This window comes from Drosophila pseudoobscura, chromosome 2, assembly GCF_009870125.1.
Source record: "Drosophila pseudoobscura strain MV-25-SWS-2005 chromosome 2, UCI_Dpse_MV25, whole genome shotgun sequence".
Lineage (NCBI taxonomy): Eukaryota > Metazoa > Arthropoda > Insecta > Diptera > Drosophilidae > Drosophila > Drosophila pseudoobscura.
The window spans coordinates 31,679,024-31,704,964 of NC_046679.1; the positions used below are offsets into that span (position 1 = coordinate 31,679,024).

The 25,941-nt window shown below is 43.8% G+C and overlaps 1 protein-coding gene and 1 long non-coding RNA gene across 2 annotated transcripts; both read left to right on the plus strand.

The window, feature by feature from the left end:
• The first annotated feature begins 16,950 nt into the window (after nt 1-16,950).
• On the plus strand, nt 16,951-22,312 carry LOC117184908 (uncharacterized). Its single transcript, XR_004470372.1, has 2 exons — nt 16,951-16,998; nt 22,179-22,312. It is a non-coding gene; the product is annotated as an uncharacterized lncRNA (long non-coding RNA).
• Nucleotides 22,313-23,494: 1,182 nt separating this feature from the next.
• LOC117184906 (uncharacterized) lies at nt 23,495-25,239 on the plus strand. Its single transcript, XM_033384066.1, has 2 exons — nt 23,495-24,908; nt 24,986-25,239. Exons 1-2 carry the CDS (start codon nt 23,835-23,837, stop codon nt 24,992-24,994), a joined length of 1,083 nt encoding a protein of 360 aa, XP_033239957.1. The 5' UTR covers nt 23,495-23,834; the 3' UTR covers nt 24,995-25,239.
• Nucleotides 25,240-25,941: the final 702 nt, after the last annotated feature.

Genomic DNA, 25,941 nt, shown 5'->3' on the forward strand with positions numbered 1-25,941 from the left:
CTAATAACTTCTCGTTTCGCGAATCAGCTTCAGCTTCGAAAAATGAAATCATCGACTGCAGTCTCGGGAATAGGCGACTCTAGCTTCGTCACGGATGGATTTTCGGTGAACGTTAGCCTGCACTCTCATCGAGCTCATCGGATTACTCAACTCTCATCACTGCCATTGTAGCCTCTAGCATAACCGATCGACAGCCAAGCTTTGGAATTGACACTCAAAACTGGAACATTCCATCTAACATACCACTAGCTGATCCGGAGTTTTATAAGCCGCAGCGCATCGATCTGCTAATTGGCGCAAGTCTGTTTTTCGAGCTCCTGTGTGTTGGTCAGGTCAAGCTACTGCCAGGATTGCCTTCAATTCAGAAAACGCGGTTGGGATGGGTCGTGTCTGGAAGTTGTTCGCGTTTAAAAGGTTTCTCGTTGATGGTCTCTCGCGCTCGGGCCGTAGCTGCTGAGGATAATAGTCCAGAGGATCGGCTTGAGGTGCTTCTTCGGAGGTTTTGGGAGGTAGAAAATTGCATCGAACCAATAATAAAGTCTACCAAAGGAGAGCTAGATTGTGAAGCACACTTTGTGCAGCATTTCCGTCGACTACATAAAGGCGATTATTGTGTTCGGCTGCCAGCAAAATATAATTTGGATCTCCTTGGAGAATCTTACAATCAAGCGCTTCGTAGATTCCTGACCCTTGAGAGAAAGTTAGATCGTCGCCCTGATGTTAAATCTCAGTATGCAGCATTTATAAAGGAGTACCTTGATTTAGGCCATATGTCTCAGGTTCCTACCCAGTCAATCAGCAACTGCCGATATTTTTTGCCTCACCATTGCGTCATGAAGGAAGATAGTTCTACGATCAAGCTTCGCATCGTTTTTGATGGATCCGCTTCAACCTCATCTGGATATTCCCTGAACGACGTTTTTAATGGCTGGTCCCGTAATCCAACCCAAACTTATTCATATTCCATAGCGCGATTCTACGATCCTCTCGGACTTGCTGGTCCCGTAATTACTAAACCCAAAATCTTTCTCCAGCGGTTGTGCCAGAGAAGTTGTCCTGGGATGAAAGCCTTCCAGTCGCACTGAACACCGAGTGGCAGGAAATATGCACCAGATTTGGTCAGATTCGTCGACTTGAATTTCCTCGGCTTGTACTCCTTCCAGACTCTACGCTGGAAATTCACGGATTTTGCGATGCCAGCATCGAGGCTTATGGTGCATGCATTTATGTCGTGTCCAAGGGTCAGCATTCCAGCAGTCACTTACTTTGTGCCAAATCTCGTGTGGCTCCTTTGAAGACACTTACACTACCAAAGTTGGAGCTTTGTGGAGCGGAGTTGCTGGCTAGGCTCATATCTGAGATAACTGGAATGAATGTATTCAAGGGAAGGTGTTACTGTTGGTGTGATTCTGCCGTTGCGCTCTCTTGGATTCGGGACGAGCTGTCAAGATTTAATATTTTTTGTGGCAAATAGAGTGTCAACGATTCAGGAAATGACCGAAAAAATGGAATGGCGCTATGTTCCCACAGCTTTAAACCCAGCCGACATTCTGTCTCGAGGGGCTCATCCAACTGAGCTGAATGAGTCACCTCTTTGGGCTCATGGTCTTCCATTTCTTTGCGGCTCCTCAGAAGACTGGCCACCCACTGTGCTACCTGATAAGCCAGCCCTTGAACTTTGCCGGAAGGCTCTTCTGGTCAAATCGCCCTACATGGACATTATTGCTGATTCCAAGTATGCGAATTCATTTGCTTCTTTGCAACGCGTTTTCGGATACATTCACAAGTTTTGCAACCGAATTCGGCGCCCCGGATTCACTGTCTCAGACATTGAACATGGAACCCAGGTATTGCTACGACTAGTCCAGCGTACTCAGCTATGGGAGGACATGAAGTCACTGCGGGCAAGGGGAGCAGTCTCCTCATCGAGCTCAATCGCATCGTTATCGCCATTCATGGATCAGTTTGGACTTCTCAGGGTAGATGGTCGACTGAAAAACTCTTCGTTGGATTTTGATGGCCGTCATCCAATCATCTTGCCCAGCAGCCATCCACTGACTCTTGCTATAATCTCCCATTTTCATGAGCGGAATCTGCACGCTGGTCCTCGAGCTTTGCTTGGACTAATTCGATCCCAATATTGGCCTATTGGGGGGAGGAAGACGGTAAACACGGCAGTAAACAAGTGCGTAAGATGCTTTCGACTGAAGCCCAGGGTATTGGAGCATATTATATATACTCCTTCCAAAGGAGCGGCTCGATGGTTCTCATGCCTTTGAGATCACAGGCGTGGACTTCTGTGGGAAGTTTTTCTACAAACCGGAGGCACGCAACAAGGCTCCAAGTGCTACGTCTGCGTCTTCATTTGTTTCGCTACCAAGGCTGTTCATCTGGAGCTTATAAAGGACTTATCCACAGTTGCTTTTCTACATGGACTAAAGCGCTTCATATGTACCAGACGAAAGCCGCGGCAAATTTGGTCAGACAACGCAACCAATTTTGGCGGCGCTAAGAATGAGCTGATGGAATTAAAGCGCCTGGTCCTCAGCGATGACCATCAGAAGGCGCTGCTGAATTTTTGCTTGGTCGAGGCTATAGACTGGAATTTCATTCCTCCGCGCTCCCCTCATTTTGGTGGTCTATGGGAGGCTGCAGTGAAGACGGCCAAGTACCACTTCTACCGTGCGATAGGCAACTCGGTGCTTGGATTTGACGAGCTGCGGACGCTGTTGTGCCACATCACGGCAGTGATTAATTCAAGACCTTTAGTTTCAATTTCAGAGAGCCCTGCCGATCTAGATGTTCTAACTCCAGCGCATTTCTTGAATGGTGGCCCTCCTGCTTCGTTCGCTGAGCCTGACGTCACGCAGCTAAACTTCGATCGCCTGGACGGATGGCAGCGCATTTCGTACCTGCAACAGCTCTTTTGGTCCCGGTGGAAGGAGGAGTATATTACGTCACTGTAGCAGTGCTCAAAGTGGCGGACTTCGAGGCCTAGTCTGTTGGCGTTGTCCGAGTTGCTGTGCTGAAGACGCCATCTGGAATCACCAAGCGCGCCGTCAACAAGCTGTGCCTGCTGCCCCTTAAAGATGCTGTTGAAAGTCAGGCTTCCAATGGGGGGAGTATGTCGGTTCAAGCAGCTTAAATATTTTAAATTATTACGAGTGGTGCGGCCCAAAAGAAATGCATTTTGGTGTTGTCGTTTCCAATGTCCCCACTGCAAAGATCATTTGCTACCGCACATGCGCATGCAGCGGAATTCTTTCGTCTCCTTATGTCGCAATCTCTCGGACTCGGCTTAACAGCGTCCCCGAGCAGCTCTAACGCTCTCGGGCTATCATACGCTCTCGCTCGCGTCTAAGCTTGCTGCATAGGGGCCGGCAGATTGGACCGTCAGCCCTTGCATGGCAGTCTTGAGCTAATCGTCGCAGCTATTAGATTAACATCCTCGCATCAATCGTTCGCCCAATCATCCCCATATGTACATACGCGATAAGTTGGTTTACATATGTGGCCCCGGATTTTCCGTAGTTGTACTTTAGTCCAGGATGCCAGGTTTTATTATAATTAGTCTTTATTTCTGAATATTATTTAAGATTAGTTATGATTACAACGGTCGCTGTGCTTTAAGTATATTTTGATTAATACAGATATTTGCGCTCGTAATTTGCGTGTGGCTGAGTGAGACTTTGGCACCGAATTAAATGGCGTCGATCGTTGAGGCTGTGTTCTCTCCTCTCTTTGTTCGACGGCCGCTTCTAGTCTCTCTCTCTGTTACTTCCTCTGTTATCTCTACAGACTCTGTTGCTCTCCCACCAAATCCCACATTCGGCCCTCCTGACATAGAGTTAGCCCCGAACTCCTTCATAAATTCGGCCACCGTAGATGTTTTAAAAGGGCCTTCTCCTTCACCCACTCTTTCTACATCATACCGGCCGTGCTTGTGAATCTTGACCACCTTATAGTGCCCTAGAAACTTTCCCCTCAACTTCAATCCAACACCATATTGGGTCCGCCTGATTGCAACTAAGTCATTGATCTTGTACTGCTTTTCATCCTTTCTCTTTTTATCAAAGGCTAGCTTATTTTCTTCCTGCAACGACTGAATATTGTCCCTAGCCTCTTTCCTTAACTGCTCACGATCATTGTCTAGCTCACCTATGAGAGACTGCTGTACCAATTCTCTCAATTCAGCTATGTCAGCTATACGCATGTCTACTCCTGTTAGCAGATTAAATGGGGCGACTTTGGTACTCCTAGGTTCGACATTGTTAATTATCTGTTGCACTCTACCCAGGTGCCTATACCAATTTCCTGGATTTTCTAAGCTCCTCTTTGACAGGATCGGTACTACTATTTTGTGCATTCTCTCGACCTGTCCATTGCCTCTAGGTACGCCTGTAGCTATTAACAAATGTTGTATCTTCTGCTTGTCACAGTACTTTTTGAATAAGTGCGATGTGAAAGCTGCGCCACGATCAGTAACAATTCTGAATGGGTTACCAAATGATACTGCTTGCCTTTCTAAACAGTTCAGCACCTCCTCTACTCCGGTACTACGTGTGGGGTACAACCTGAAGTGATAGGTAACTAATGGTTTATCACCCTTGTCAATGGGAGTTAGGTACCCTTCTTGCCTGCCCGCTTTTGTATTAACTAAGATACACTGCACGCAACCGCCTACCACTCTTTCGACTTTATTTCTTAGTTTAGGGATAAAGTAAGATTTCTCTACCAGATCCTGTGTTTTCTTCACCGAAAAATGTCCCTGCCTGTGGGCGATCTGTATTATTTCGGTTTCCATTTGAGATGGAACAACTATTAACTCTCGGTTTAGATCTTTGAATAAGATTTGGTTTGCCATATAATAATCCGCGTATCCCTGCTTTTCCACCAGATTCCTGACCACCCTTGTCCATTCATCTGCACACTGTGCATCCTTAAGCCTGTGTATAACATTCTCTGTCAATACGTACCAAGCAACTCGACTGAACGATCCGGACGATCCTGAACGATGTTCAATTTCGTAGTCGTAGTCCTGCAGATACATTGCCCACCTAGCTACTCTTAATGGAACGTCTTTCTTTTTCATCGTCATGGCAAACGCGTTACAGTCCGTAATGATTTTAAATTTCAGTCCGAGAACATACACACGCCATTTAGTCAATGCTCCTATTACTGCTAGCACTTCAAGTTCGTATGAATGATAGTTTTCCTCACATGGCTTTGTTTTCTTGCAGCTGACCATCTTCTGGATCCTTTTGTAACAAGACAGCCCCCGAAACTTAGAAGCATCCGTGTGTATCTCCGTAGATAATTTAGGATTGTACAATCGTAAAACTGGTTTCCTAGTGAGAGCGGCTTTCAATTGCTCGAATGCTAATCGCTGCAACTCCTTGAACTCGAACTTAGAATCCTTTCTCAACAAATCCGACAATGGCCTGGCTATGACTGCGTATCCTTCAATGAATTGCCTGAAATAAGAAGTCAGCCCAATGAATCGTTGTATAGCTTTTTTATCTTTTGGGATCGGAAAGTTTGCTACACACTGTGTTTTCTCCTTACCGGGTGTTATGGTACCATTTTGTATAACATACCCCAAGAAATCTACCTTACTTTGCAAAATTTGACCTTTACTCCAGTTTATCTTCAAACCATTCTTTCCTGCCACTTCTAGCACTCTTTTCAACTTCTGTAAGCCTTCCTTAACATCCTTACTTGGTATAATGATATCATCCATATATACTACAGCGTCACCCTTCTGAACCAATTCTCTCATTACTGCAACTATGAAACGTGTGAAGATTGCTGGCGAATTCGAAATCCCAAACGGTACAAATAGGAACTCATATTGTCCTTTCTGCGTTACAAATGATGTATACTTTTGTGACTGAACTTCAACTGGTACGTGGAAATAACCGTTAGTCAAATCTAATGTCGTAAAAATCAAAGCTCCTTGCAATTTCTCAATAACATCCTGCATCTGTACCATCGGAAAGTTATCTCGCACTATTTTCTCATTTAACTTGCGATAATCGCAGCATAGACGTTTCTGTCCATTCTTCTTTGGTACTAATACAATGGGAGAGGCATATTCTGATGTACTGGGCTTTATTATCTTTTGTGCTAACCACTCGTTGACCTGCTCGTCTACTATGTTCTGCTCACTATAAGCCATACGCCTAGGATGCTGATACACAGGTAAATCATCCTGGTTATGAATTAGTGGACTGTATAATCGTTTATATCTTGAGCTTATTTATTATTTATTGGTTATTTAATATTGATGGTTATAGTACAGTTATATTACAAGAATAGCGGGGGGTTCGATTCTGCGGCGGTACAAACTACGCGTGCGGGCGGCTTCGTCTCGAAGTTTCTACTGCATCAACTCCGCGAAAAGAAGTCGAGCAAAAGGGAATTGAAAGATCACGCGATAAGACTCGACGCGACGGTTTCAATGCAAAACAACGGAACGCATCGCTGTGTGCGTGTGCAGCTGCGGGTCTGGCCATGCGTGTGAGAACATTACAGCTATGTTCTGGACCCGAGTAAACAACAACACAGCTATGCGCGTAAAAATAGTTACTTAGGCGGTGTACTACAATCATGAGCGTGTAAATAGGTCAATCGCAATATACATGTAAAAACTACGAGGCTCATTTCTCACCATACCGGCCCCCCTGAACGACTGTTCAGAACAAGGGAAGCACAGCAAGTTTGGTAATAGGCCTCTTGTACACTCCTCGGGCGGTTTTGACGGTGACCACTCGAACTCTCTCGTCTTGGCCAGGATGAACTTCGGTGATTCGCCCAAGCAGCCACTTGCTAGGCGGTTGATTTGGCTCCTTCAGAACCACAAGAGTGTCCACGGTTATGTCGTTGGACTCCTGCTGCCATTTCGTGCGAGGTTGCAAGGAAGTAAGGTATTCCAGATTCCAACGTTTCCAGAATCCTTGAACCTTGGCTTGCAGTTGTCTCCAACGCTGCAGTCTGTTAATGTTGACGTCTAACAAGGACGGCTCCGGCACCGACATGTGAGGTTGACCTGTAAGAAAATGAGCGGGGGTAAGGGGATCCAAGCTGTGATCGCTGGGCGCGCACAGTGGGCGAGAGTTGAGTAACCCTTCAATCTGAGTTAAAATTGTTGAATATTCCTCGAAGGTTAACGCACTGCTACCAATTACTCGGCGAAGGTGGAGTTTGATAGATCGTACGCCTGTTTCCCAAAGACCTCCAAAGTGCCGGGCAGATGGCGGAATGAAGTGCCAGTTGATGTCCTGACTCGTCAGAAAATTAGCAATTTCCTCGTCTGGACTTTGAGATACAGCTATCCGTTGCATCTCCGTTAGCTCCTTTCTGGCTCCATGGAATGTTGTGCCATTGTCCGAGTACAAGTCGGATATAGGGCCACGTCGAGACCAAAAACGTTTGAAAGCGGCGATAATTGCAGGAGTCGTCAAATCACTGACGAGCTCGATATGAATTGCTTTGGTGGACAGACAAACAAAGATGGCAAACCAAGCTTTGCCAAACTTCGGTGTCCGACCTGCTGATGTCTTGATGGTAGCTCGTCCAGCGTAATCCAATCCAGAATGTAGAAAGCAGCGGGTGGGCTGAACGCGAACGGCGGGAAGATCAGCCATGAGCTGTGTACTCGTTCCTTTGCGCTGGAGGAAGCATATCTTGCAGTTGAATACAATTTTGCGGACTATGTTACGGGCTCCCAGGATCCAATACTTCTGTCTCAACGTGTGAAACATAAACTCGACTCCAGCGTGTAACGATGTGACGTGCTGGTGTCTAGCTATTAAAACAGCGACTGGTGATTCCTTTGGAAGAAGTATGGGATGTTTTGCGTCATAGGTTGTCATCGAGTTTCCAATGCGTCCTCCTACGCGCAGAATTCCTTGGTCGTCAACAAATGGAGTGTAGTGAATCAACTTGGATTTTTGAGAAAGGGCTTGTCCAGTGCTCAGCTGTCTGTACTCCACTTGGAAGAACTCCATCTGGACATGTTTGATTACCCTAGAGCGGACATATTGAAGCTCCCATGACGATAAAAATGATGACAGGCGGTCCTTGCAACGAAGACGATGTACGAACCGAAAGCAATAGCTAAGTGTCCGCAAGAGATGTGACCAGGAGGACGCTTTGTTGATCATACAGTTAAGATCATTTCCTTCATTGGAAATGTGTAGATTAACTTGGGGCTTGACCTTTACTTCCATCCGCTCAGCGTCCTCAGTCGACAGTGCGAACTTGGCCTTAGCAGGTGGCCAATTGCGATGTGATTGGGAAAGCCACGGTGGTCCATTCCACCACAGTTGATGTTCCACCAGATCCTTTGGTAGAAGTCCGCGTGATGCACAGTCCGCGGGATTGTCCTCAGTGCGAATGTGGGCAGCTACGTGGCAGCAGCTACGTGGGCAAGCTTCTAGAATCTCAGCCGTGCGATTACAAACATAAGTGTTCCAAGTCCGTGGGGGTGATGAGAGCCAATGTAGTACAATTTCGGAGTCTGACCAACACGAAGTATCGAGCCGTGGGATGGAGATAGGTTTGATGGGTGCCACCCGGGTTTTTGCGGCGATCAGTGTTACAGCGTAGTCATTATTGACTCTCACGCGACTGTAGATGACAGCGGCGTATGCATGAGATGACGCATCGGCGAATCCATGCAGCTCCGTTGCTTGAAGTGGCGAGGATAGGTAGCGGGGTATGCGACAGCTTTCCAGTAAATGAACTTCGGCTACAAACTGTTGCCACCGTGCGCATAGCTGCGCGAGTAGTGGTTCGTTCCAGTCGACCGAGCTCAGCCAACTATAAATGTCCTGTGGCAGTGTGGACCCCATCGGAGGGGCAGATTCCTTGAACGGGTATTGGACGATGTTCACGCCATCGTTTCTGCGGGCGTGCGTATGAACGAAGTGTTGCTCAGCGGGATCACTAGCATCAATGGTAGCGTCACTTGGTTGAACTCGTTCCATGTCCATGAACGATCGAACCAAAGTGTCCAGATCCTCGTGCGCGTGATGTGCTAGTGCGTGGTTGTGAGCATCACTACTGAGATGGTAGCTGCCTGTAATGACCCAACCAAAATTAGTATGAAGTGCAATAGGATATTCAGAACCAAACTCTTTGCGTTGTCCAGTGTACAAGTTCCAAAGCTGATCAGCTCCTAAGATCACGTCGATTTCGCCTGGTTTACCAAATGTAGGGTCCGCTAAGGGTAGATCACGAATCCTTTTCCACATCGGTGTGTTAGACTCGATCCTCTGGGCTGGAATCGAGGAGGTTAAAGTGTTCATAATCAGACCTGTTACCACCACTGAGGCCGAGCTTGTGCGGGAGAGCAGCGTGAATGTGGCGCGACCTCTAGTAACCCCAGCAGGATTTGCGCCTAGACCAACCACTGGTATACGAGCGTGGGTGCGCGGCAAACCAATTCGTTGAATAAATGATTCGGCGACCATCGTTATAGTCGAACCAGTATCCAACAGTATCCTGCAGGTGGTCTCGTTGCCCCAGGAGTCGACTATAGTGGCCAAAATCGTTGGCAATATGGCCTGACTCTTGGCCACGAATTTCCTCTCCAATGTATGATGGCTGACAACGGCAGGATCAGCGTCAGCAGGGAAACTGGACGAGCGGAAGGGTGAGTCAGCGGAGTTGTTGACATCAGCGGAAGCCGTGACAGAGCGTATGTCCTCTGGATGAACAAGAGTGTGGTGCCTCAGCTTACACAGACGGCACGTGTTTGTGGAATTACACTTCTTGACTTGATGAGATCGGCTTAGACAATTGAAGCACAAATGACCATCCCTTGCGAACTTGCGGCGGTCCACAACATCCAGAGCCTTGAATTGAGTGCACGCATAAAGACTGTGTTGCTCGTGACAATATACACAATCACGAGCAGACGTATTTGGCACGTCCACATGATGAGAAATTGCACGACGTTTATTCAGCACCGTGTGTGTATCCTGGATTAGCTTTGGATCTTGACAAGACTCAAGTGCATCGCAACGGGCGAAGACAAAGCCGAACAGGTCATTTATGGTCACATTTTCCTTGCACGATTCACTGGAGGTGGCCCACGCTTCCTTGCATTCCGGGTCTAACTTTGAGAGCAAGATATGGATTAGCCACACATCGCGGCTGTCGCAGCTCAGCGCATGTAGACCACGTATACTTTCGTCAGCGGTGTCGACTATCTTACGCAACTCGGCGATGTTTGAACCCTTTGCGGTTGGCAACGAAAGAAAGTTTTGAATGAACGAACGAGCAATCAGTGACTTCTTGTTGTAGCGATTTTCGAGCCTCTCCCATGCGTCCTGGTAATTGGCATCCGATACGGGAATATGTTTTATCAGAGACAACGCTTCACCATCCAGATAGGATTTCAAATAATGAAACTTTTGGCACTTGGACAGACTACTCTTCTTGTCGACTGAGCCTAAGAACAAGTCACTAAACTGCCACCAATCCTCGTATCTGCCCGAAAACGTCGGAATGCGTATTTTCTCGAACTGCAGCTCTGTGGTTCCCGATGAGTCCCGAATCCTCTCCAGAAGTTGAGTTTGTCCCTCAAATAAGCGTTCCACAGTGGTCGATAGCAGTAGATTTGAGTTGTCGTGCTCATTCTCGTGACTGCTCCGGTCACGTATGGCTTCAGTGAAGATACTATGCGCACTAAAGAACCTTTTCTCATATTCGGGGATGTCCAAATCCGGATCCACGTATTCATCTTCATCATTATATTGGACCAGCTCTTCAGACAGCTCCATAAAGCGGTTGAAAGTTGCAACAAGTCGGTCCAACTTGTGCTCTAATGTTTGCACAGAAGTACATGACTGTACAAACTCTTGAGCCTCCGCAGCCACGCGAGTTAATTGGGATTTGCAGGCCCCACGTTGCTGAATTAGACGATGCACTAGGGCCTTCATGGCAAACAGCGGGTAACGGTATCACTCAATATGTATATGTATAAATAAACTCAAACGCGGAGATCCGGCTCGAAGGACCAAAATTTGTTATGGTTATGAATTAGTGGACTGTATAATCGTTTATATCTTGAGCTTATTTATTATTTATTGGTTATTTAATATTGATGGTTATAGTACAGTTATATTACAAGAATAGCGGGGGGTTCGATTCTGCGGCGGTACAAACTACGCGTGCGGGCGGCTTCGTCTCGAAGTTTCTACTGCATCAACTCCGCGAAAAGAAGTCGAGCAAAAGGGAATTGAAAGATCACGCGATAAGACTCGACGCGACGGTTTCAATGCAAAACAACGGAACGCATCGCTGTGTGCGTGTGCAGCTGCGGGTCTGGCCATGCGTGTGAGAACATTACAGCTATGTTCTGGACCCGAGTAAACAACAACACAGCTATGCGCGTAAAAATAGTTACTTAGGCGGTGTACTACAATCATGAGCGTGTAAATAGGTCAATCGCAATATACATGTAAAAACTACGAGGCTCATTTCTCACCACATCCGTTAGTACAATTTTCATCTCTATAGGGCAATGCACATTTCGACTCGGCTTGTATTCCTCAATTATCTTTCTAATTTGATCTCTCTCTGAATATGGCAAATGTGACAAATCAATATTTATAGCTTCACTCTGCTCTAAGTTCACCATACACAAACTCTGAAACTCATTCAGCAACTCCGTACATGAATTCACATTTTCCTTTTCATCTCTATGTTCTGGACCATTGCGCCTAGTACTTACTTGACTTCCTGATCTGAGGACTAGTGCTGTTCCATCTCTTGTTACCTTCATGTCCACACTCTCTAAAAGAGTTCTACCCAATATAGCATCAAATCCCATGTCCTCGTCCGCAATTACGTGAAATTCTACCATTAAGTCAATGTCATCAATCTGCACAGGTATTGTGATACTACCGAAAGTCATAATTTGGCTTTCACCAATTCCCGTTAAACATTTACTACGTCCTGCCAGTTTTCCTCTACCAAGCTTCAAAAACACATTTCTGCTTAGAAGACACAAATCTGCACCTGTATCGACCAATCCTTTAAACACAACTTTTCCGTAGTTTACCGATTTCAACTCTAATCCTGACGAAGTGAACGTGCTTGATGGCTTTGTCCTACCATTCTCCAGAACTAGATTGGTTGCTTTCTCCTGTTTAATTGCCATGTCGACCTTGCATTGAGCAGCTCTATGTCCTAGCTGGTTGCATCTGAAACACCTGTTATCTCTTTTTAGACAATCCCGCTTAATATGCGACTCATCTCCGCAGTTAAAACACTTTTTAAACTTTTCCGCTGATTTCACTAACTCTTTTTCCCCTTTATTGAAGTGTGAGTCAAACTTCCCTTGTGATCTCACCGACCCTGTCAATTTCTGGTATGCCTCAATTTGCACCTTCAATTGCCTCATATTCCTAGCTTGATACAGTAAAGCCTTGTTTGTACTAGAATCTGGAATCGCGCTGACAAAATATTCAATTAAACTTTCGTCATCCATCTCGATTGGCTTTGCCAACTCCATCAGAGCGTACATCTGTACGTACATCTGTACGAATTGTAGCAAGGTAATAATTAGTGAGGCATTCAACTAGTATTTAAAATAGCATACAGCGCGCATTGGTATTTACCGCACCATCGATACACTCGGCGGGAAATACCAATAGTGAGATATCGGATAAGAAACATCGATTGTGAGAGACGGACGCGCAGCTAATAAAAAAGAGTTACATTAAATCGCCGGGCTTGTGTTTTTATACCTATACAGTTCACTCACGCACCGATATTGGTCACTACAATTCCCGGGTTAGACGGCCTACAATTACTCGTGCAACGTTTCGTTCTTCCTCTTCTGCCGCTTCCCTAGCCTACGATGTATCTCAGCTGATGACACCTTCACCCCAAATTCGTCGATCAATGCACCCTTTAAAACATTCCAATCACGAATATCGCGTTGACTTCGAATAAAAAGCTTCGCTGCCCCACTGAGCAATTGTTTGGCATAAATGAACACCTGTAATTGGTTCCATTCCACCGTGAGTGCACACTCCTCGAGTTCTTCGATCCACTGATTAATGTCTGGTGAACTTGTACCCGAAAACTGTGACACACTGCCTTCTACATCTTTCAACGTAAACTATGACCGTCCTGAATTAGAACTGTCTGCTTGCCGCCTCTGACCAGATCCAATTGGATTTTCATCTCGACTTTCATTTCCCCTTGCTTGTTCATTATTTGAGGCCACTGTTCTAAATGATACCTCTTCATTAATCTCATCTGCAGTCTCTCCCTCATCCCTAACTTCTTCATCGTTTTGATCGGTTTGAAAACCCTAGTGAGCCAGCAGTCTGTTTTGCAATTCAACTTTTCTTCCGGTTCTATTTAAACCTATCTCGGCCAATTTATCGCGCAAATCTGCCACCAACAGTGCCAAAATCTCATCTCTATTCATTTTTACAAACTTGTATGAAATATAATAGAATAAGAAATGGATCTATGCCGCTCGCTCGCCAAAATACAGTTGTAGAATCCAGTTCCTCTCAGACCTTACAATAATTAACAGTATTCCGCTCTTTAAACTTAATGTTATGTTATTGAAAATGTAAACTTAACACTATGTTAATTACCACTGCTACCGCCGTTCTTGTCTGTCTGCTTCTTTGCAATATTTCGCTTGCACTCTCCAACAACAACCAATTCCAAAATGTTTTTGTTGTCGTCGCACCAACACAGCTCCAGAAGTTTCTGTCGTCTTCACACCAACACAGCTCCAGAATTTTCGTCGTGACCAGCCGCCTTTTTCGCCGTACAGTACTTGCGAACCACTAGCTACCTTCTCTGCTCCACGCCTTTCTCCTTGTCCAGATGATGTCCACCGCCAACGATCCTGCCTATTGCACGTTGCTGACCATCTACCAAGTCTTACGTTGCCTTCAGATTGGGTACTGGGTCTCTTTATCGCCGTCTCTGCTGTTTACGCCGTTCCTCTCTATTCCTCTGCTTTTACAGTTACTGACTGCTGCGTCTCGTTTCCACGCACTCACTGCCTTGTCAATTTTCTCGTCGTCTTCTTGCTGCAGACTTTTTGAGTTCACCAGCTGCCTTTTTCGCCGTACAGTACTTGCGAACCACTAGCTACCTTCTCTGCTCCACGCCTTTCTCCTCGTCCAGATGATGTCCACCGCCAACGATCCTGCCTATTGCACGTTGCTGACCATCTACCAAGTCTTACGTTGCCTTCAGATTGGGTACTGGGTCTCTTTATCGCCGTCTCTGCTGTATTGGTAGACTAGCTATGACAATTAGAAAACGGAAGACAGTACCAAGTTATATTTTTCTTTAAAGATTATTTATGTATTTCTTGATTACTTTTTCTGCAACACCGGTCCACACACTTGAGATCACAAAAGAAGAGAGAGCGTCGACACTTCAAGTGTGACCAGACAAACTCATAATAATAATACCTAACATATCGATAATATTATTTAATGTTATTATTTGAATGTGGGAATAGGCGTATTCCAACACGCCCCCCTCAAAAATAACATTAATTATCAAAATCATAAAAAAAAAAATATAAAAAAAGTTGTCATCATTAAATCAAAAGGTAACATTCAATTGTTATTCTAATGTGGTTGGTGTGCATTCTGGGAAGTGTTATGTGATCTAGCATTTGCTCTAAGGATACGGGGAAAACCCAGAAAAACCCGATCACATCACTTTAAAATTAGATTAACATAAAATTAAATTACTTTAACAATTCATTGGTTCTTTTGGTTCAAATAAAAAAAATAAAAAATAAAATTAAATATGAATTAATGTAATAAATTCGTTAATAAAGCTTCATGTTCATGTTTTCATTAAATTGGAATCATTCTTCTTGTAGTAGTCCTAATTTGTTCCGCAGTTCCGCAAATCTTCCAGCAGGTAGTGGCTTCGTGAAGATGTCAGCAAGTTGGTTGTCTGTATTAATATACTCAAGAGAAATCTCATTAGTTTCTATCTGTTCTCTTGAAAAATGATATTTTATATCAATATGCTTTGCTCTTTTATGACATGAGGGATTATTTGCAATGCTAATACAGCCTTGGTTGTTTTCATAAATTTTAATGGGTCTGTCGAGTTTAAGATTAATACTATTTAGAAGAGACTTTAGCCATAAAGCTTCTCTTACAGCTTCAAATAGGGCCATATATTCAGCTTCAGTTGATGAAGCTGCCACTGAATTCTGTCTTTTTGTATTCCAACAAATTAAATTGGAATCGAACATTTTAAACAAATAACCCGTTGTACTTTTTCTATCAATCTCATTACTACCCCAATCGGAGTCTACATAGCCAACTAATGTATTTTCAAATGATGTATTCTTTTTAAATATAAGCTTCATATCAATAGTTCCCTTTAAATATCTAATAACCCTTTTTAAACATTGCCATAACTCAGCATTGTTCTTGCTACTATATCTACTCAAGATATTTACAGCGGTAGCTAAATCTGGTCTTGTACACAGCATTATGTACATTAAACAGCCAATAAGGTTACGACATGGAGCATTGCAGTCTTCATCTGAGTTAAGTAACTCATAATTTAGTTTATTTAGTAATGGAGTACTGACTGAATTGCAACTATCCATGTTAAATTTATTTAAAATTCTTTTTACATATGCAGCTTGACTCAAATATATTTTGTCTTCAAACATTTCTACTCTGATCCCGATAAAATGTTTTATCTCATTTAAGTCAGTCATTCTAAATCTTTCGCTTAAATAATTTTTGAAATTATTCATTCTATCCATATCCCTTGTCGCTATTACTACATCATCAACATATAATAATACATATATGTTTTTCTTTATGTCACCTCTATCAAGAATATATATGCAACGATCCACGGGAGAGTTTACAAAATCGAATCCTTTCAATGCTTGCTCAAATACTTGAAACCAGCATCTAGCTGCTTGTTTGAGCCCATAAATGGCTTTGTTCAGTTTGCATACATGCCCAGCACCGCATAATACGCCCTGAGGAGGCCGCATATATATCTCCTCACTTAATGTACCATTGAGGAAAGCTGTTTTAACATCCATCTGATGGACTTTCAAATTAAACTGGACTGCCAATGATAGTACGAACCTAAAACTGGCAATTCTAGCAACGGGAGCAAATGTTTCTTCATAGTCTACTTGGTACTTTTGAGTAAATCCTCTTGCAACCAGTCTAGCTTTGTATTTTATTGGGACTCCTAGTTCATTATATTTAATGGAAAATACCCATCTACTGTCTACAATATTTTTGTTTTCTGGCTTCTTTATAATTGTCCAGGTGTTATTAATTTCATGGGCATTTAACTCTGTATTTATTGCCTCCTCCCAATCAGATTTATCATTCCTAAAATTTATTTCATCAAAAGTGTTGCGTGACCTTCCATCCATGGCCACAATTATTAGTTATAGATGGAATTATGAATTATGAATTATGAAGTCTAGTGTAAGTTAGGCTAGGGCAAAGCGGGAGCGCAATAAAAGCTCGCTCTCTCGCTCTTGGCGAATTCGCCCCGCTTTGCCACCGTAGGATAGCTAGAGTAAGAGATTTGAATTGTGAAGAAAATATAGTTGTTCGCCAACCTTGAAATAGATCGAGCGTATCAAGTTTTTCGCCCCGCCAAATAAATAACTTAAATTACAGCCACCCAAAGTTTTCGGTAACTGATTAGAAAAACTCTTCTAATTTTTCATGGCGCCCCCGGGTGGACTGTAAAGTGAATTATAGGCAACAAAAAACAAGTGACAGTGACACAAGAAATTGCAGTATACATATGCAAACATATTCGTTGCCCGCGTCGTGTGTGTGTGCAATCGGCAATCAATTTTTGTAAAATATCATCGCGTCGGTCGCGCCAACAATAATTTTTGTGCAATTCTGCTACCGCCGAGGGATGCCCTGCGAAAAAGACAGGAAAGTAGCAGTTGGATTCAAAAATCCAAAAGAGGAATCAGAGGTATTTGTGCAGAAAATTGAAGGCTGAGCTAAAGACATTCAGATCTTTCTTTGAGGTGTCTTGTGCTGAATACATTGCACATCGCCTTCAATTCTAGGCACAGACGTATGATACATATATAGTAGAGCTTGATTGCATGCATTTTGTTATTAATTGCATAAATATAACTAAAAACATAAATACATACATACATATCGACCCAAACAGACATACATATGTGAACCGCTATTTGGACGCAACAGTTATACATATGTACATACATACATACATCTTTCGTTTACTGCAATCACTGTCAACGCCCCCCCCCCCCCCCCCCCCATTTTATTTTGTTCTACCTTTCTCGTCGTTAGAACAAAGTTTGTTCGTTCGTTCACCCAAGCCACGGCGTATAGAAAATATCCACACATACATACAAGCAGCAGCACCGGTGCATTATTTCGTTTTCGCTTTCGCTTCTCCACTGCTGCTTGCGTTGTATTTGTTGGGAGAATTTTCGTTGCCGCTCTTGAGCTTAACGGTGCGCCAAGTGACGTGCTACCCTACATCCAACGGGTATATTGTTTTCGGCTGTTACTTGCCAAGTGACGCGCTACCCTGTATCTAACGGGTATATTGTTTTCGGCTGTTACTTGCAACAACTCTTTCCCTTGATACCTCGTGCATCGACATTCAATTAAAATTCGTTTTCGATTATCGTTCTCGTTCAAAAATTTAAAATTAAAAAAAAAAAAAATATTAATAATAAATATATAAATAAAAACACAACCATTATGGCAGAAAAAAGTAAACCCACTCTTGAAGACTTAAAGATTAAGCTCAAAAGTAGAGTAAAAAGCATTCGCCGCTTAGAGGATCGATTAGATCAAGGGTCGATTCCTTTGCAATTACCGGAATTACAATGTAGATTAGATTGTTTGAATGCTTCAATTGAAAAGGCTAACCATTTGCAGGAGCAAATCGAGGATATAACAGGTGATGATGCATATGCAGCCGAGTTGGAAGAGCTGATAATTGTCACCAAAGGAAAGATAATGTCGCTTATCGCCGCCTTTGATGCAGCAAGCGAGACGAAGCCAGTGTCTTCTTCAGCCCGAACTCATGCTAGACTTCCGAAATTGGCATTACCCAAATTTAGTGGTAAACACTCGGAATTCAAAAATTTCATTAGCCTTTTCGAAAGACTAGTCCATAGCGACAACAGCATACCGGTGATCGAAAAATTTAATCATTTGATTTCGTGCCTCTCTGATGAAGCATTAGGAACAATAAAGGCGTTCCAAGTCACCGAGGCAAATTATGAAAAGGCCATGGCTGGCCTAAAACGAGTGTATGACAACGATTATTTGATTTTCACGAATAATATTTCCACATTGTTCAATCTGCCGAGAATGTCGCATCAATCTGCATCATCTCTAAGAACTCTAATCGATACTGTTTCGTCGATTTACGGATCGTTACTGTCGATCGGAGATGATACAACAATTTCGAATGCAATGCTCATTCATCTCGTTTTAAACAGAGTCGACCCAGTGACGAAACAAAAGTGGGATGAACAGCTTACTTATGAGAAGTTGCCGCTTTGGTCCGACTTTGAGAAAGTCTTGAATCGTCGATACCAGCATCTGTCTGCTGAAGAATCGACCAAGCCAAGGCAAGACAAAGTCATGCCAAGCAAGCAACATAATCGCAGTTCATTTGCTTGTTCTTCCACTTCCACCAACAGTAGAACTCAGCAAACTTGTAGCTACTGCAATTCAGGAGACCATGTAGTGTCAAATTGCCCTTCATTTTCGCGTCTCTCGGTGATGCAAAGGTTTGAGTTTGCTAAGTCGGCATCCCTATGCATTAATTGTCTGCGAAAAGGCCACGCTGTTGTAAAATGCAAAGCCAATAAATGTCGAGTGTGCAGCCGCTCACATCATACATTATTGCATCGATACACAGTGTCGGCTAATAGTCTCGCGTTGCCACCACCCCAAGAGAGTCCTTCTCCTCCATCAAATCAGAATCAACCTTCCACGTCACATGTTTTGCATGCGACAGCGTTGGACAGGGTAATTCTGGCTACGTCGATCGTAAGCGTCCGAACTAAGAGCGGTGAACACATTCTGGCCAGAGCTCTGCTCGACTCTGGATCACAAACAAATTTCATTACCGAGGACCTCGCTAATCGCTTACAGATCCGTAGAGAGGAGTCCTGTATTAACTTGCTTGGAATTGGTGAATCTAATTCCCAAGTAAAGGATAAAATACACACAGTGGTGAAGTCGCGAATAAATGGTAGTGAGTTCTCCTTTGATTTTTGGATCCTGAAATCAATTTCAGGTTATCACCCTGACCAGTCAGTGAATGTGACTGACTGGCGAATCCCAGAGAACCTACCACTGGCAGACCCTTATTTCTACAAGCCACAAAGAATAGATATGTTAATTGGAGCAGAATCGTTCTTTGAATTATTAGCTGTTGGTCAAATTAAACAAGGTCCTGACTTTCCAACTCTTCAGAAAACCCTTCTTGGTTGGGTTGTGTCGGGAAAATATGTTTCCAGGAGTTCTGCTCCTCAAATTACAAACAGTTTGAGTTGCAGTGAAGAGTTGCTAGTATCCATCGATAGGACCTTGAAAAAGTTTTGGTCACTGGAAGAAATGCCATCTACCAAGAAAATTGCCACACCTGAGCACAAGCTATGTGAAGAACACTATCGTAAGACGACTCAGGTACTATCATCAGGTCGGTTCGAAGTAAGGCTCCCGTTTAAATCAGATCCAAATTGTTTAGGAAACTCCTTTGAGGTTGCGAAACGGCGGTTTTTGTCGCTTGAAAGACGATTGCATCGTGACCCTGAGTTGAAGAAAATGTACTTGGAATTCATGGAAGAGTACCTCTCCTTAGGTCATATGTCTCCTACTGACAATACGATTCCGTCTACTCCACACTACGTAATCCCTCATCAGTGTGTTCTGAGGCCCCAAAGTACGTCTACCAAGCTCCGAGTCGTGTTCGATGCTTCGTCCAAGACGTCCTCACAGGTGGCCTTAAATGACATTCTGATGGTGGGACCTACCATTCAAGAGGAATTATACTCGACACTGCTCCGTTTCCGTCTGCACAGGTTTGCCCTGACTGCTGATGTTAAAAAGATGTATCGCCAAGTGATGGTGAACGAAGCGGATCGGCAGTTTCAGCTCATAGTGTGGAGAAGAGACCCTTCTGAATCCTTGAGATTATACAAGCTCAACACTGTAACCTATGGGACTGGACCAGCCCCATTCTTAGCTATCCGGTGTTTGAAAAGGTTGAGTGAGTCTGCGAAGCTCTCATTCCCTAGAGCTGCTAACGTTATTGGGTCCGACTTTTACGTCGATGACTTGTTGACTGGTGCTGCATGCGTAGAGGAGCTAAGGGCAATTAAGTCCGAAGTGTCTCAGGTTCTTCAGACCGCAGGGTTTGAGTTGACTAAGTGGTTTTCAAACTCACCCGAGATCACCGCATCTGAGAGCACAGCCAAACCCATAACAATCTCGGATTCAGAGTCGACAAAGGCGTTAGGAATCTCATGGTTACCTACTGACGATGCCTTTAAGTTCAAAATTGACAATTCAGTTATGGGTCTCCGAGCGACAAAACGGAACATACTATCGGTGACATCAAAGTTGTTTGACCCCCTAGGTTTATTAAGTCCTATCGTTATAAAAGGCAAGATCCTATTGCAGGAGCTTTGGCTTAACAAACTAGATTGGGATGAGTCGATCCCGCTGCATTTGGAAACAGCGTGGAATAAGTTGAAAAATACACTATCTCAATTGGAAGACATATCCATATCTCGGTTTGTGTATTCCGATCCGATGTCACCGGTTCAAATACATGCCTTTGCTGACGCCTCCATGAGAGCGTATGGAGCGTGCGTCTATATACGTAGCAGAACTGCAGAAGGTTTAAAAGTATCATTGTTGACTTCGAAATCCAAAGTAGCGCCGCTCAAGACCAAAACGCTCCCAAGGCTTGAGTTATGTGCCGCTCACCTTCTCGCAGATCTCTGTCACAGAATCAAGCCCCTATTAAACGTGCCCATTGAACGAGTCGTTTATTGGTCGGATTCAGAGGTAACTCTCCATTGGATCCGGTCTCATCCATCGTCGCTGTCGACTTTCGTTTCAAATAGAGTGGCTGAGATTCAAGAGTGGTCAGATGATGCTACGTGGCGGCATGTACCCACGAAACAGAACCCAGCAGATATTGTCTCAAGAGGTTGTGACGTCGACGAAATCGTTCAGTCAATTTGGTTCGAAGGACCATCATTTCTGAAAGAGGAAGAAGAAAACTGGCCCAAGAACGCTCATTTCGAACACTCCGATGATCTTCAGCTGGAAAAGAGGAAGACTGCGGTCGGGCTGACCGCGGCTGTGCGAAGTTCGGAGCTGTTAGATGTCATCGAGGGATTCTCGTCACATCTCAAACTGCTTAGAGTGTTCGTGTATGTGTTCCGCTTTATAAGAAAATGTAAAGACCCAAGCCTAAAATTCGAAAAAACTATCTCACCGACCGAATACAATGAAGCCTTTTATAAAATTGTCGAAATCGTCCAGCATCACGAGTATCAAGGAGAAATCGAAAAGGTTAGGAAAGGATCTACAATTGGTCCTAGTCTTCAGCGGTTGAACCCATTCATCCATGAAGACACAGGGACTTGGTGTAACTTTTCGTTGTTGCGAGTGGGGGGGGCGACTAGCTAAAGCTCCTATATCATACGATGCCAAGTTTCCTCTGCTTTTGACTAAGCGCTCGCAATTCGTGCGAAGCTATATTCGTCATCTGCACCATTCGAATTTTCATGTCGGCCCACGAGCACTTGTGAGCATCCTTCGACAGAGCGTGTGGATAGTGAACGCTCAGGAAGTCTGCCGTCAGACAGTTCGATCCTGTATGCGCTGGTTTAAATGCAAGCCTCGATTGCTGACGCAACTCATGGGGAATTTACCCGCAGATCGACTCCGTGCTCTCCGCCCATTTTCAATTTGCGGCGTTGATTTTTGTGGACCAGTGCACACGACATTGAAAATTCGCGGAAGGCCCCCATACAAGTCATACATTGCGCTTTTTGTTTGTTTTGCGTCCAAGGCGGTTCACCTAGAAATAGTTTCCGATCTAACCACTGATTGTTTTTTGTTGGCTTTTCAAAGGTTCGTCGGGCGCCGAGGATATCCCCAAGTCGTTCATTGCGACAACGGGACGAACTTCGTCGGAGCGAGCCGCCATCTCAGCGCTCTGCGGATCAGGCTCAAGGAGCAGGGAGACGCAATTCGCGACTTTGCGTCAAAAAACGGATGTGAATTTGCGTTCATACCGCCGCGAGCTCCTCACATGGGAGGGCTATGGGAGGCAGGTGTAAAAACTGCCAAGAGCCTACTCCTACGGGCGGTAGGCAGCGCGCTCCTAACCGCCGAAGAGCTCGCCACAGTCCTCGTCGGCATCGAGGCCATAATGAACTCGAGGCCGCTGGGAGCCATCAGCCAAGATCCAAGCGACGGCGAGGCCCTAACACCCGGGCACCTGCTGACAGGCGGGTCGCTCATCGCCCCCCCAGCACTGCGGACTCCGGACCAGGAGAGTCTCAGTTGCTTGCGGCGATGGCGACTTGTCTCGTCAGTCAGGCAAGCGTTTTGGCAGCGATGGTCCCGCGAATATGTCCTGGGGCTGCAAATTCGGGGCAAATGGCACCAGCAGCAACCGAACCTCGAGGAAGGAGACCTCGTCATCGTGGCCGAGGACAATCTGCCGCCTCAGGAGTGGCTCGTAGGGAGGGTCATAGCCACGCACGCAGGAGAGGACGGCATGGTCAGGGTCGTCGAAATAAGGACTAGCACTGGAGCGGTTTTTCGGCGGCCCATACACAAATTAGCGCCGCTCCCAATGTGTTGAAGCCGATGCAGGCGTTCAACGGGGCCGGTGTTGCGTGACCTTCCATCCATGGCCACAATTATTAGTTATAGATGGAATTATGAATTATGAATTATGAATTATGAAGTCTAGTGTAAGTTAGGCTAGGGCAAAGCGGGAGCGCAATAAAAGCTCGCTCTCTCGCTCTTGGCGAATTCGCCCCGCTTTGCCACCGTAGGATAGCTAGAGTAAGAGATTTGAATTGTGAAGAAAATATAGTTGTTCGCCAACCTTGAAATAGATCGAGCGTATCAAGTTTTTCGCCCCGCCAAATAAATAATTTAAATTACAGCCACCCAAAGTTTTCGGTAACTGATTAGAAAAACTCTTCTAATTTTTCAAAAAGAATTTGGAACTTCATCAAACATTATATGGACATTTAATATAAATTTGTTAAAGCTTTTATCATGTTCTTTATAAGAAACCTTCGGCTTAGACTTTAACCTCTCACTTTTTCTACTAATTATATTAGTATTGTTAGGTTGTTTTAGTATTATAACCCTACATTTGTATTTACCTTGCTGCTAGCTTATAATTATTAGTGTTAATCTACAATTGTATTTACTATTAACGTTGTACGAAATATCGTAAGTATCCGAATAAGTATCGATATGAATAATCATCCGATAGTTCTAGTTCTGCGAACTAGAACTATGCGAGAACTAGATCGGAATAGAACCAGAGATCGGAGCTGGATTCAATGAGCACTTTTGCGGTATCAACAGGACAGAGTGGTTGGTAAAGAATTAAGTAAAATAAAATCATAAAAAGTACGAAACATCCGTGTACTTTCTGCGCCAATAACTTCAGAAGTGGGATAGTAGCCCTTTAAAGAATCTGCCTACATAAGTATTTGTCTACTGGCATCCCCGACAACGAGTATTTTCCACATTTTATAAATGGCTGAGGAAACCATGGCAAACATTGACAAAGAAAAAATTGTAGAGTGGTTGCTGGAGAAAGAGATCATTTTTCCAGCCAGCGCAACACTAAGGCAACTTCGCAAGCTTGCCATAAGTGGTGAAATGGATGAAGTTTCTGAAAGTCTGGTGAATAAATCGGATATTGAATCGGAGGAGAAAGTGTCTGAAAATGAGCAGATCGACGATATGAAAGAAGAAGAATTACTTGACGCCGCAATAAGGGTTGCTGAGAAAAAGAAGAAACTGGCTGCCTTAATGGTAATGGACAACCATGTGACCGATGACATCCGAATGGTCAAGCAACTGATTGCCCCTTTTTCTGCCAGTGAAAATGATGAAGCCTCTGAATGGGTCTTGAATTTTGAACGGATTTGCGGAGGCGTGAACGAAAGCAGCAATTTTAAGCTTCGTTGTGTGCGCATGTTGATGAAGGCGGGAACAGAGGCGGACTTGTTCATGCGTGTCGACAAATCAAAGACTTACGACGAGTTTAAAGGAAACTTCCTAAAAACTTTTGGCCGCAGCAATTCAACTGCCGACGTGGTACTCCTGTTGAAGGAAACCTTTTTCAACCCGGAGAAAAACTCCGTAATGGGATATATTCTTCGCATGGAAGAAATTGCTATGCGTGCCGACATCGAAGAGAAATTGACAGTGCAGTTCATCATTGATGGTTTTCGTGATCGATCTTCCAGTATCGCCTTATTGTATTCAGCGTCGACCATCGGAAAACTTAAGGAGCTAGCTCGACAATACGAGGCTTTGAGGAAGAGTACCCAGACGAATTTTAGGCGCACTGGGATGACTGCTTCCGGAAATGACCGGAGCCAGGCGCGCTGCTATAATTGTTCAGCACATGGCCATTATGCTTCATCGTGTCCCGCACCTAAGCGGGAGAAGGGATCGTGTTTCCAGTGTGGATCCATGCAGCACCAGGTGAAGGATTGCCAACAGAAGCCTATGTCAGCCCAGCGATCCGTGGGTACAGCCAGCAACCCGCCGATGGACGACAGAGAGGAGAACAATATTTTTGTTCCTATTGTTAATCAGGTAGGGGTATATTTTTACACTGATATAAAACGCAGGTATCAAATTAAATTTCTTTCTGGCATGTTGGACACCGGTAGCGCTATTAATTTGATGCAGCGCTCGGCGATACCTTATGAAAATTTTAATGGTGTACTAAGACCGACAGAGTATTTTGGAGTTAACGGTTCGAGAATAAGCATTTTTGGAAAAATAATTGTCAATTTAGTTTTTCATAACATTGAAAAAGAACTTATATTTTTCGTTGTACCAAACAACTATATTTCGTATAATGTCCTTCTGGGGCGCAGTTTCCTTGAAAATTATGGAATAAAATTAATTTTTGAAAATGAAATTGAAAATAGAGTATTAGTGAACAGTGACTTAGATGAAAATAGAGTATTAGTGAACAATGACTTAGATGAAAATAGAGTATTAGTGAACAGTGGCTTAGATGAAAATAGAGTATTAGTGAACAGTGACTTAGATGAAAATAGAGTATTAGTGAACAGTGACTTAGATGAAAATAGAGTATTAGTGAACAGTGACTTAGATGAAAATAGAGTATTAGTGAACAGTGACTTAGATGAAAATAGAGTATTAGTGAACAGTGACTTAGATGAAAATAGAATATTAGTGAACAGTGACTTAGATGAAAATAGAGTATTAGTGAACAGTGACTTAGATGAAAATAGAGTATTAGTGAACATTGAGAGCGACCAAATTGAAAATGTAGTATTGACAAATAGAGACAGTGAGATGATGTTATCAGATATCAATAATAATGGATTATTGAAGGATGAAAATTATGAGAATAAGATTAGTGTCCAATTGAATTGTAATAACATTGACCTTTTATTGAAAGATAACGAGCAAAAGCATATGGCAAGTGAATCATTAGAAAGAACCAACTTAGATATACCGTATATATATAGTATTGAAATAACAAAAGAAGAGGACAGCTATAATATCGACCCAAAGCGAACTGATAAAGAACGTAGTAAATTCATGGAATTGATAAAACTTAACTATTCAGACTTAACTAACATTCCAGCAA